Source organism: Papaver somniferum, unplaced genomic scaffold (genome assembly GCF_003573695.1).
Source record: "Papaver somniferum cultivar HN1 unplaced genomic scaffold, ASM357369v1 unplaced-scaffold_19, whole genome shotgun sequence".
In the NCBI taxonomy this organism is placed as follows: Eukaryota; Viridiplantae; Streptophyta; class Magnoliopsida; order Ranunculales; family Papaveraceae; genus Papaver; species Papaver somniferum.
The window spans coordinates 1315921-1329240 of record NW_020628818.1 but is presented as its reverse complement, the minus strand read 5'-3'; the positions used below and the strand labels follow the sequence as shown (position 1 = coordinate 1329240).

General features: G+C 36.2%; 1 protein-coding gene and 1 long non-coding RNA gene across 3 annotated transcripts; both read left to right on the top strand.

Annotated features, from left to right (window-relative positions):
• Nucleotides 1-2823: 2823 nt before the first annotated feature.
• On the top strand, nucleotides 2824-3291 carry LOC113338912. The gene has a single exon (XM_026584306.1). It carries the CDS (start codon nucleotides 2824-2826, stop codon nucleotides 3289-3291), a length of 468 nt encoding a protein of 155 aa, XP_026440091.1.
• Nucleotides 3292-4974: 1683 nt separating this feature from the next.
• LOC113338998 lies at nucleotides 4975-6969 on the top strand. Of its 2 annotated transcripts, XR_003354907.1 has the most exons (4): nucleotides 4975-5472; nucleotides 5689-5770; nucleotides 5861-5892; nucleotides 6644-6969. It is a non-coding gene; the product is annotated as an uncharacterized LOC113338998 (long non-coding RNA). The 2 variants fall into 2 exon arrangements; XR_003354906.1 differs by having other exon boundaries at nucleotides 5861-6969.
• The last annotated feature ends 6351 nt before the right edge of the window (nucleotides 6970-13320 follow it).

Below are 13320 nucleotides of genomic sequence, written 5' to 3'. Positions count from 1 at the left end.
CGGGTTCTGTGTGTTCATAACATGTTCTGTGTGCTTTTGGAGTATGCTGAGTCGCAACAGAGGAATTGTGGAGTTAAGAAAAGAGATTATACGCATAATTGACATCTACAGATGCATGGCGCAGGCAAGAAAGGAAAGAAAACAACCCGAGAATATTTTTCTTACCTACGTGTTATGGGAGATATTTTGGAGTTATGAGGAGTAATCCTTGGTCCGGTCGAGTATATATAAGGTTCTAGGATGTCTTAGAGGGTGGACGGAGAGTTTGGGAAGGCTTTGGAACATCACAAAGGCGAAACACGATCACCAGAGAAAACTGCTGCTGCTGCTGCCATTGAAGAACACGAAGAACATTGACCCACAGAAGCAGTCGTTTTTGCTACAGTATTTGCAACTGCTCAGCGACAGTCTTAGAGCTACAGTAACAATGACACATCCTCTGTATCGTTCTTTTCAGTTTGTAACACTTATAACTGTTGCAAACCCGGTTATCATTGTTTCTCCCTTTTCTTCATTTGTAAACACCATTTGAGCAATGAAATCAACTTTTGAGCGTGTTTCCAACATGATAATGAGCTAAATCTCCCACAACCAAGGCAATGAGGAAGCTATTTACGCATGAATAATTGGTAACTATTTTATTTTCTCTAATTTATAATTTATAATTCACTCAATCACTGCTTTTGCAGAGTTTTAAATTGTTTGCATAATTTTCTTAATTAGTTGTGATTCAATCTGATAGGTTATACTTTGTTTAGTCAATTGATAATCTAAGATTAGGGAATACAATTGATATTTGAGGATTTGTTTGATTATTTGTGAATTAAGAAATAAGGGACTTAAAAGATAATTAGAGTTTTTGTATTATTTGCCATAATTTATTCACGTGTGATAGTGGAATCAGTGTCTTGGTTATTCCTAATAATCTTGAATTAAGTTTTGTTTGTTTTTAAATTTCATTAAATCTAAAATCTTTTGCTTTCACAAGTCTCAACGAACTTTTTACTACAACTCAATTTGAAATCACATCACCCAGATATTTTGCTGATGAAAAATCACTGTATGAACTCATAAAAAAGTCGGAAACTGAGACAATACTTCAAATCGACCTTTCTAGCCTTCCACCAAGAGTCTATGTCATGATAGATCTCAACAAACCATTTATGCCAGGAGTGATGCTCATCATCAGAAAAGGTGTGTGGGTTCATTCTCTTATGAAAATATACCGGTTTTATGTTTTCTCTGTGGTTTTCCAAGGCATGTCTTCAAAGACTGCACAAATTTTCTGGGGATAGACATGCAATGGGTAACAACAAATTTCCAAACTTTCCTTATGGAAAACTCAACGCTAAGATGAAGGCTGCACCATCAAAATCTCCAAGGATAAACTACATGCAGGAACACATAACACCAAACCAGTTCATAGGAGAAACTTCGTCGATTCGTGAAGATGCAAGGAAAGAACATGCACTAGAACACCAGAAGATGCAACAAACTTAATAGCAACATGGGGCAAACATGGCAGAACAAAATAGGGAGTTACCTCAGACGGATGCATAGGCGGCTAGGGTTAGCGATCTAGCTAACTCAACAACGTTCCCGACTCACAATCTGAAGAAATGACTCGGCGTGGCCTAGCTTGGAACCATGTTTATCCACAAACAAAATCTGACAAAATCGATGCTACAAACCATCCAACGAAGCCGCAAATATACAGAACATTAAAGATCATGCGCATGCAAAATCTCCTGAAAAAAGTGTTGCAGGCTTAAAGAATGTCGGAACAAAATCAGACCAGAAGGGTCCATACATGGACACGTTGTCCATGCCAAATCAAAGTCCAATCAAATTAGCCACACATGTGGAGAAACACCACAACCAGGCTACTACAAACACCATACAAAAGCCCAGCAGCAAAGGCAAAGGAAAAACCCAATCTACTGAAACCCAAACAATTGAATCCGGGTCGTCGGGTCACCAACATGATATATGCCCATCATTTACAACACATCAAAAGGAAAAACCGGGTATCAACAGAATGTTAGCTCTTTTCACTTCTGATTATACTAAAGTGCTACTGAGTGTGTTACAGTGCATAGATGCAAAGGTGAACGTGCTGGTTCACAATGTTAATGGAAGGCCAGAAGTAATAGTCACTACCAATGCGGGACCAGAGAACCACCATGAAATCATGAAACCTCTGAGGACCTACAAGCGAAGGACTATCAAAACACCTATAAAGCTTCCAGAACATCTCATGCTTCCAGATACACCTGACTTTGCAGCACAACCAGCACCGGCATAAGCAAAAAAATATGCTTCCATAGCACAACTGGAACAACAACAACCAACTAGAACCAAAGCACTGGCATTTGAAATACATACTCCAAGAAGTAGGAAACCCAGAAGCACAAGAGCACACCATCCACAACAGCATGCTCATCCTTCTCCTGAAAACATTTCAGCACAGATGCAACATTTGGCTATACCGGTGAACAAGAACAATGGAATCAGTCATTCAACCACTTCCACCAGACCAGCTTAGAGACTCTCCTTTGATGAAGGGACTGACCTAGCTGAATCACAAACAGTTTTGCGAGGTGTTGGGCAGGAAATGAGTTACATAGCCTGAAACTGTCAAGGTATCCATAATACCTTGACAGTCTCTAAATTACGTCACTACACATGCAAATTTAGACCAAAACTATTTTTTTGTCTGAAACATTAACTTATACTTCACATATGTCTTTTTTGCAAACTTCGCTAGGTTTTTTGGGGTCTTTTACTGTACCTTGTTTGGGACATAAGAGTGACCTCTGCTTGATGTGGACATCCCACCTTAATGCCTCAGTCTTAGTAGCAAATAAAAATGTTATCCATGCTTACATTAGGACTACTCAATCACAATCTGCACAACCATGGATGTTCACTCGAATTTATGGACCTCCACAACCAACACCAAGAATGGCTTTTTGGCAAAATTTTGACAACATCATTACAAAACCAACTATCTCATGGCTCTTAATGGGAGACTTTAGTGAAGTTGTTGCACAACATGAGAAGAAAAGAGGAAGACCAGTGACAAATAGTCAGGTCATAATTTTCAATAATTTCATCAATGACAATGCCCTTATTGATTTAGGGTTTCAGGGAGATGAATACACGTGGACAAATAACCAAATTGCACTGGATAGAGGTCTTGTAACCCAACAATGGATAGACAACCAACCCCATGCATTGCTCAAACAGCTGCCAAGAATTGGTTCAGACCATGCACCAATTCTACTATAAGAAACATCCATGGTAAGAAGGAACTCAAAGAACTTCATAATAGAACATTTATGGTTTCTACATCCTCAAATGGAAGACATGGTTATCACAGCCTGGAAACTACACGAAACCGCAGATGTGGAAACTAATCTATACACCAAATTGCAAGATACAACCAAAGCTCTACAGCAATGGCATAAGCAAACTTTTTACCATCTTCCAGAACTCCTCAAAGAAGCTGAATTCCAAATCCAGCTGGCGCAATCGAATTGTGGTAGGATTATGAAAGATACCTACAATTGTATTAAACTGCAAGTGCACAATGTCTACTATGTAAAACATGGAAAATACAGGTAGAATGCACAGACACTAGGTTGGTGTGAAGTTGAATTTCTAAGCCTAACTAATACTGATTCAAATCAAAGAGTTTGTCGAAACGACTAGATGTTGGCAAAGATCAAAATAGAAAAGTGAAATGGAAATATGGATGCAATAAGAGTTGTAAAACAGTCAGGTAGGGAGTTCTAGGGCAATTGAATCTATCACATAACCCACACTAGATACTACTTTAGCCAATGAAACTATTCTTGTCCTTACAACAGATAACGGTGAAGAGTCGAGTCTGCCGCGTATCTAAGGCGATTTCAAATGGATATTTTAGTCACAAATAAGGTATCAATTCCTAGTATTAGTTGTCTTATTATGTCACAACTAATCACAAACTGAAAACAGCCAATGAAGCATGAGTTGATGCAACAACAAATAATTGTTCTAACAACCTAGGATGCAAGACATACTAGGTGAAAGTTATAAGTTGCAACATGAAGACTAAACTGAATCCTATTCAATTAAGCTCTACAAGAACATTTTCATCAACATAAGCAACTAGCAGTAAGCTAAGGGCTTCATCTCATCCCTAGCTTAAGAAATTAGAACATGATAAAATCAGGAAACAAGTTAAGTTCAGTTATAGATAAAACCATTGATGCAATTGTACTCTAATATTTATCCAACTGATTTTCTCAAGAGCACCACAAAGAGAACTAATTGGAGTATTTCAAACCACACTCGCTGCATACCCTTAATACATCATGACAACCCCTATTTATACAAAAATTTCTCCCCCAAATTCCAATCCACACAACCAACAGATACACAATAAGAAATTCAGGTATTTGATGATTTTGGAACTCACCACTGACGGAGTTTTCAGTTTACAGCCATCCTATTACTTCCACTAGCTAGTTATCTGATGATGTTCATGTTCTAGAGAACTAAAAATTCAGACCTTTCGTTTGCCATTCTTGCTGCTGCTTTTGTTGGTGTTTGAAGAAACAACAAATTCAGACCTAGCTTATCACGCCTGCTGCTTGTACAACGCCTCCTGACCTTGTCTTTGAAGCACAACCCTGACCCTAATTTTTACACAAAGTTTATCCCCAAAATGTGTGACAATTTCTGTCTGAAATTGGGAGATTAGACGTTCTTGAAACTCACCATTTTTTGGATAGACTTCATTATGACCAGCCACCCTAATGTTGTCACTTCCTTGATGTCTTTATTGGTGTTGCAGAGAACTGGAATTTAGACAATTTCTGCTCGCTTCTTGAGAATACAACCTATTCTTGATTGACAAACTCAATTTGGAGGCTCGAGAGGAAGGAGTTGCCATGATTTTCTCGAGAGAGGACAAGATGGCAGGAAATAAAATGGGGCATCAGAGAGTACGATGGGGAAACTGAGATTGGTGGTTTTCGGTATGAGAGGAAAGTGTTAGCTTCTGATCGTATTGGAAATGGGAAAGATGATAAGGGTTCATGTGGATATTAAGCACTAAGACATAGCTTAGGTATACGAGGGCTTAAAATTGAAGCTGGGTGGGTTCCTTTCATTTCCGCAAGTGAAAACTACCGACAAACCCATTTTTCTATTTCTCTCCCCTGAAAAATCCACGTTCAGAAAAAGTCACGGGTGCACTCATTTTTTCTGAGAAAATTTCTCCCAGACCCGTATTTTATAAAATTATGTTCCATTTTTTTTCTTCTTCTCTTCTCTGATTCGTCTTGTTCTTCCTCTTTACTCTACTGTGACCTCCCTACGAGTAAAATTAACCATAGGGAAAACCCTAGAAATCAGAAGCAAATCATAACCCTAGAAATCAGAAGCAAATCATCTTCACGGAAAGAGAAGAAGGTTATCACAGTAAGAAAAATGCTTGGGAAGCTACGTTGATAAAAATCGCGGAGCTGATTGATTTCGCCATTTTTCTTTTCCAGATTTAGTTCGATTTCAATTTCTTTAGTTGTATCGCAGAGTTCTCCAAATGGAAAGGAGATTTTAAGATTTGTTTTCTCGTTTTTGTTATATCTAGTTTCAATTCGGATGCTAACATTTAATATTTTTTTTCCATTATTTTAGTCCGCAACAGGAGAAAGTTCGGATTTGAGACTAGATGTGGGTTTAGCGCCTTCAAATAATGGCACAAAAATACTTTCTCAAGGTTATTAACATGAGATTGGTTTGTATTTAAGAAATTTAAATCATGGTACCGAAAAGTGTTGATTTTGTTTTGCTATTGGGTGTTTTGCAGATGCACAGGGGAAGTTAGTTAGCAATGGCAAGGTAATCTCAATTTCAATAGTTAAATATTTTGTGATTCTTTACATTACATAAATTGTGGATGAAACTCCACAATCTATTTACATCTTTGAGTTGAATGGTCCAATCTCAATTTCAATAGTTAAATATTTTGTGATTCTTTACATTACATAAATTGTGGATGAAACTCCACAATCTATTTACATCTTTGAGTTGAATGGTCTTTTGTATAAGTACTAAAATGTCAATGATCAAAACTCAACCAAGGTTGATGACAAACCAAGACAGGGACAGAACTGAGAAGTTGATCATCATATGTATTGTGTGTCGTGACATAATAAATTAAGAAACTAATTACATATTTTCTTAAGTAATTAGCTCAATGTGTGGAATTATCATGCACCATGGCTGTCTTGTCATTCTGAATGAGATTAGGATGGCCATGGCATTTTGCTGCTGGATGTATGTGAGTATAGTACTAACAACTTGACTATGTGAAAACCACAATATGATAAAAGTGAAAATTACAAGAGCTGGCATTTTGCTGGTGTACATGTATTTTCTTAAAATAACCTTAAGAATTTGCTTGCAAGAGCTGTAAGCATAAGTTTTGGTTCGGTATGTCTCTAAATCAACATGTTTGGTTCGGTATCTCTCTACAAGTGGTTTCAAGCACTCATAAATAAACATGACCATCATTAAAGTAATATTACTATTAATATTGTGGGAAGCCAAAATAAATACAGAAAGACTTGGTGATGTCATGGTATTGCAGACTATTGAGCTGAATTGCAGGTGGAATCTGGTGTTTTGAGCACAAGTTGAAGCGGATGGAGAATGAGTTTTTTTACCGCAGTAAATGGGGATGACAATACTCATGGAGAATGGTAATGCCGAGGAGATTCTGCGCTAATATTCAGCTGTTGTTGCTATGGATTATGGTGTATGTTGATTATTTACGTATTGATTGAGCGAGAACAAATAGCTTCTTCTCATATTTTTCAAGTGTGTCTCGATGCTGCCCTTTATCATTCTCGGTATTGTTGAATTCTTTTATGCAGCTAAGAAAATGGTTGCATAGTCTATTATGCATCTACAAAAGTTGTCGGTTTAGCTATGCTTCTTTGAAGATGCATAACACGTTATGCAGCTATTATTTTAGGTGCATGAGAAGTTATGCGGCTTTTTTTTTTGTTGCATAACTTGTTATGCAGTTTAGAGAATGGTTGCATAATACGTTATGCAACTACTTTTTTGTTAGTATTAAAACCAACAAAGAAAAAGGTTGCATAACTTGTCATGCATTCATGATAATATCTGCATACCATATTATGCAGTCGAGAAAATGGATGCATAAAAAATTATGCAACCATATTTTTGTAAGCACTCAATTAAAAAATTGATGCATAATTTTTTATGCACCGAAGGAAATGGATGCATAACATGTTATGCATAAATTAATAGATGCATGAACCAAAATATGGTTGCATAACGTTTTATACATCTTTTGTTGTGTCTGCATAATGTGTTATGCATCGTTTTTGGTGGTTGCATAATGGTTATGTATCAATTTTTTGAAAATTTTACTTAAAAGAACAATCACTTCCGATTTTTTTCGCAAAAAACTTCAATTTTATATTGTTGTTTATGCTCGTTGTGTAGCTCTCTTAAAAAGCTTTCCAACGAAATAAAATTTGTAAAATTCTAAGGCGTGGATTTTTAGATATGTTATATCCAAGTTGCATTGCCAATATACTCCTGAAAAATTAGGATGCATAACCCGTCATGCGGATGCATATCCCGTCATGCAGACATTTTTCAAAATTTCATATAATTATGGGTGTCACGGTATCTAAAATTAATTGTGGGTCTGACAATGAAAATATTATTTTTTTGGGCCTGCGCCTAAGTTTCCCTTTCCACAACATGTGTAGCATCTGTACTTGAAGTTGAAGTTAGGCCCATTAAGTTTTTATCATCGTTTCTTAGCCCAGCAACACAATTGCAAACGCTTCCACTCACTGCCAATGTTAGAGCACTGCTCGGTCGAACTCGCAAGCGTTGGTATCTCAAGCTTTTTTTCAAGTTTAGTTGCCAAAACTATAAGTATTGATTTCTAGTTTACTTATAGCTAAGTCTCGGACTAGGATCGAAAGTGTAGTTGAGCATTAGACTCCACGAAATTCATCATATAAAGACAAAGAACTACTCAAGGAACTGGTGGAACTTCATCGACTAAAAGGTATGTGGAGACTTGAACTTATCTATCACTCAAAAGTCTATCTACTCTATCTCCTATATTGAGGCAAAAGTCGTATTGCTATATAGACTTCGATTATACACAGTTGCTATTTCAAGCCGTGTTTATCTCGCCATTTCTCGAAATATGTGTTGGTAAGATTTCGCTTTTGCCAAGTTCATCTTTACAAGTGACGAAAGTCATGTTGATTGTTTCAAAATTTTGAAAATCGCTTTGATGAAAAATGGAGTGTAAATAACCTCTATATAACATCCTATAAGAATGTTTCAATGATTGAAATAGATAGTTTAGAATATGTAACTATCTTTGGATATAAGCATATAGTGTGTTCGCACATTAGTGTATAAGTCCAAAACTGGGAACCAAATGTATGCATATTTATGTGTGTACTAAATGGTTGATGGAGACTGGGTAAGTATGCCTACCCGTACGCATACTGGCGGAAGTTCACGACCATGAATTTCTGCTGGGTTTGGATTCAAAACCAACTCAATCAGGTTACCAAAGTATGCGTACCCATATGCATACTAGCGGAAAGTTCACGTCCGTGAATTTCTGCTGAGTTTGAAAACCAAAACTAACTCAAATCCGGTTACTTAAGTACGCATACTTAAGTGTGTTACTTTCTAAAATTGGTCTATTCATGAACTACAACATTTATACGAGAAGGAATGCAATTTGCAAACCGTGGCTATAATTTTCATGAGTCGATTCGAGTGAATCAAAACCAATTTTGCTTCGATTGTGTCTTGTATACTTCTATAAGATCTAAGCAATTTAACAACTCTATAACTAGTTCTTTTGAGTCATTTGAACTAGTTATGGTGAAGATGAATATGGTTGATATGAAAGTGCTCAAATGGCTAACCATTTGGTTAACTACTGTTGAACCAACCAAGTGTAAACGTTTAGGTATGGTTGCACAAACCTAAATAAATGTGCATTTCATTTTTGTATAACAAGATAAGATTCGATCTAACGGTTGAAAGATATTAGCTTTAATCTAATCAAGTTTTCATCTAACAGTGAATATTGAATTCTTTGTTACTAAGGTGGCATTAATTGCAAACCCTGATTTGAAGACTATATAAAGGAGAACTCTAGCAACTGGGAAACCTAATCCCGACACCTCCTGTGTGATACTAGTTGTATAAGCTAGACTCGATTCTCCTTTAACCTTAGGTTTCTATCGAGACCCTGTAGGTTAACGACTTGAAGACTTCATTGATATTGTGAAGCCAGACCCAACTATTTTCTCTGTAGTTGCGTGATCTGATCTTGTTGTTTCTATCATATTGAGTAAAATTGTAAAATTGGCTCGAGATTGTGAAGATAGAAAAGTAGTCACAAACATCTTCGTCTCATCGTTTGTGATTCCACAATATCTTGTTTCGCTAGTCGATTAAGATTATTGTGAGGTGATTGATAATTCTAGGCTGTTTTTCGGGAATATAAGTCCGGGTTATCGATTGGTTCCTGTTCACCTTGATTTATCAAAAGACGAAACAAAGCTCGTAGGTATTTCTGTGGGAGACAAATTTATCTATTCTTGTAGACTTTTCTGTGTGATAAAGATTTGTTTATTAAAGTCTTCGACTTTGGGTCGTAGCAACTCTTAGTTGTGGGTGAGATCAACTAAGGGAATCAAGTGCGTAGTATCCTGCTGGGATCAGAGACGTAAGGAGCGCAATTGTACCTTGAATCAGTGTGATATTGATTGGGGTTCAACTACAGTTCAGACCGAAGTTATTTTGTAGTAGGCTAGCGTCTGTAACGGCTTAATACAGTGTGTGTTCAATCTGGACTAAGGTCCCGGGGTTTTTATGCATTTTCTTTTTCCTCGTTAACAAAACTTCTGGTGTCTGTGTTATTCCTTTTCCGCATTATATTTTGTTATATAATTGAAATATCACAGGTTGTTTGTTGAATCGATCAATTGGAAAATCAAACCTTTGGTTGTTGATTGAGATTGATTGATACTTGAACATTGGTCTTTGGTACCATTCAAGTTAATTTCTCGTGTGTTCAATTAGACTCGCAGATTTCTATTTTATTGAGTAAGTATTGAATCGATAAATTGAGATATAACTCCTTGATATACATTTTATTAAGATTCAGTCTGACTGTCTAGTTGATTCTCTTAAAAGTATATTGGAGTTAGTCCATACAGATTGCTAAGCGAATTATTGGGTGAGGTTGTTAGACCCCCACTTTTTCAATTGGTATCAGAGCAGGCAAACACATTAAAGACCTTATAAGTCTGTGTTTGTAGCGATCTAATATGGACATAAGTGCTATCTCAATAAATGCACCACCAGATCCAGGGATTCCAGAATTCTCTTCCATGACTAATTTAATTAAATCTTTATAAGAAATTCTATTTAAAACCCCACCAGGTTTAAAATCCCTTGAAGTGTTTTCAGGGCTTGAAAAGAAACTTGAAAGCTTATCTTCTGATGTTGATTTATTTCTCCAGAAAGAACAAGAGTCTCTTGACATGCTAAATCAAGTAATGATGGAAAACATCTATGTTGAGGTTGATATTGATTTGCTAATCAGTGAGAGCAATGCTCCTCCTCTGCCTAATTCAATTAGCTGTAACAAACTAAACGAATTACAAGAGGAGTATAAATTTCAGTCGTCTGATTGCATCACCTCAAAGCATGAATGAAGTCATCATTCAAACCCTGACACTTCCTCTCAAAATGGTAGTATTTTCTTTTTTTGTGAAGAAGGTAGGACGTCTCCTTTTATCGAAAGAGTTTCCCTACACAATACTGAAAATTATCTGGAGAGACTCTTATTCATAAGAAGAAATTAAGAAATCAAAAATACAATTTTCTTTGTGCTCTTTTAAATTCCTTTGGATTTTTTATGAAATCATTTTCTTGGGAGTCTCTCAGCCTTGTAAGGTGTGAGAGATGTTGGAAAGAAACTCTCTCTTGGTTCCACGGTATTGTATGCTTTATTGTTGCTTGACTGATGTACGTTTATTATCCACAAAAAACAAACATGCCCTTGTCAGCACACGTACGGTTCACATACCCTAAGCCTATCCTGTCCGTTTTGAAACCGTGTTCCAGAACGTGTTTAAACCGGTTCAGGTTCCACCGCTGTCACTCAAAAAGAGAAAGTTTTCTCTTCATTCACCACGTCTTCTTGTTTCTTCTCCCTATTCAGTTCGTGTACGAAACAGAAAACCCAACAATTCATTCTTCTTCGATTCCCATCAACCTTGTTTCTCAATCACTTTGAGTGTTCTTGGCCTTTTTTGGATCGCGACGAAAAACTACTTCAAGGGTTGGTGTCCGTTTTTCTCTTTATTTCAGTTCCGGTACTTCACCATTGTTGTCAGTTCACGAACCAAGTAAGTTTCTCAAACTTCTCGCTCACATACTTTACCAGAAAAGTTTTCTAGTAAGAGAGCTAGTCGTGGTGAGAGTTCGGGAACTCAAAATAGTGGAGAAGAATTCCTTGACCCAAGCTTAAGAATTAGATTCTTTAATCATAAGGCTCGTGATTACTATGTAGAATATACACTACACGAAATCAGGGAATTTGTAACGTCGAAAAAACGTTACTATCTATATATTGTAACGTCAAAAAACCTTGGAAAAGTGTCGTTATTAGTATTGTTACAATAATTTATTAACGGTTGATTTTGTTACAATAAAAATTTATTAAATAACGGTTTCATTCGTTGGAATAAATACACCAACAGTTATCTAGTCAGCACAAGATTTATCTGATGTCATTTTGTTGTAACGGATAGTCGTTATTGTGCATATCGTAACGGTTAGCCTGTAACAGTTCGGTGTAACAGATACTGTAACGACGACTTTGTGTGTAACAGTTGACTTATTGCTACTTTTCCTTCCTTGTAATAGTTACATCAACGATTTTAATCGTTGCTTAGTTGATTGTAACAGATTGGATTTAACAGTTACTGTAACGATTTACAACTGTGATAGCTCAGTGTAACGGCTGCCGTAAGACACGTGTCAATCGTTTTTAACGTTTAAAGTAACGACTTCAAATGTTGATGATTGATTGTAACATTTTGGATATAACAGATCGCTGTAATGATTCGATTTGTAACAGTTAACTGTAATGTTTGTAATCTTCCACGTGTCCATCGCTTGTAACATATGGACTAACGGCTTTAGACGTTGACAATCCATTGTAACAGTAATGAATTTGTCAGGTGTGCTAATTACTAACAGATTTTATAACGTCGATTCGACGTTGGTAAAGAAAAATAGTTTAAAAAGAAAAATAACGTTTTTATCTGTTATAAATAAGCTCTCATAATTGGACCCTGCAATGTAATTAGTTTTTGAAGCTGCAATACAATTAGTTTCAGAAACTGCATTGCAGCATTGCAATTCATTTCTGAACCTGCAATACCGAATCATTCTAGAAGCATAAGGAATTCATTCATTCACAAATCCATACAACAACCAATTGAACCAAGGTTTGTCTCCTAGTTCATTCACATACGCAAGTATATACGATTATCATTCTTACATTGAAAGAACTTCTTAAGCATAAAAAAATACATGGTTCCCTATATGGTTATAATCAAATGACAAGGGTTGTGTTTTTCATTTTATTAGTGTTGTTCTGCATTATACCTTGGCTGAAAAAAGTTGTTCAATCAGCCAAAAGAAGTCGTCCTTTGACATCAGAGTAGCCTTAACCAGCTCATGGCATCAACTATTGCCATCGATTCTAGTATCCTGACAAAACAACAAAAATGAAACAAAAACTCAAATTAGAAACAACTCTCATAGGAGAGAAAAATTAATTCAGTAATTTCGGAAATTCATTTACATGTTCATTGTCATTTTGCAGTACATACATTCTCGTTATAGACCAAATTGAACCAAGATTTGTCTCATCATTCATTCAGATGCGTAAGTATATGTGAGTGAAACAACTGCTTGAGGAAAAAAAAACATAAATGGTTCCCTATGTTATGTGTTTCAGCAGTTTCTAATATAAGCAAGTTTCTAATGTATACATTCTCACTGTTTTTATATGAACATGGCAACCTAAGCATCAAAATTTTATATTTGACAGACTTGTCACTGGGAATTTATATACATGGTTTCATATGTTAAATTAAGATGACAACAAACAATGCAATGATATAGCAAGACTTTACTCACCAATTAATAAAAGTAGAGAAA

Coding starts and splice junctions, on each gene's coding strand:
- LOC113338912 (XM_026584306.1), top strand. CDS start 2,824: ATGTGGACATCCCACCTTAATGCCTCAGTCTTAGTAGCAAATAAAAAT.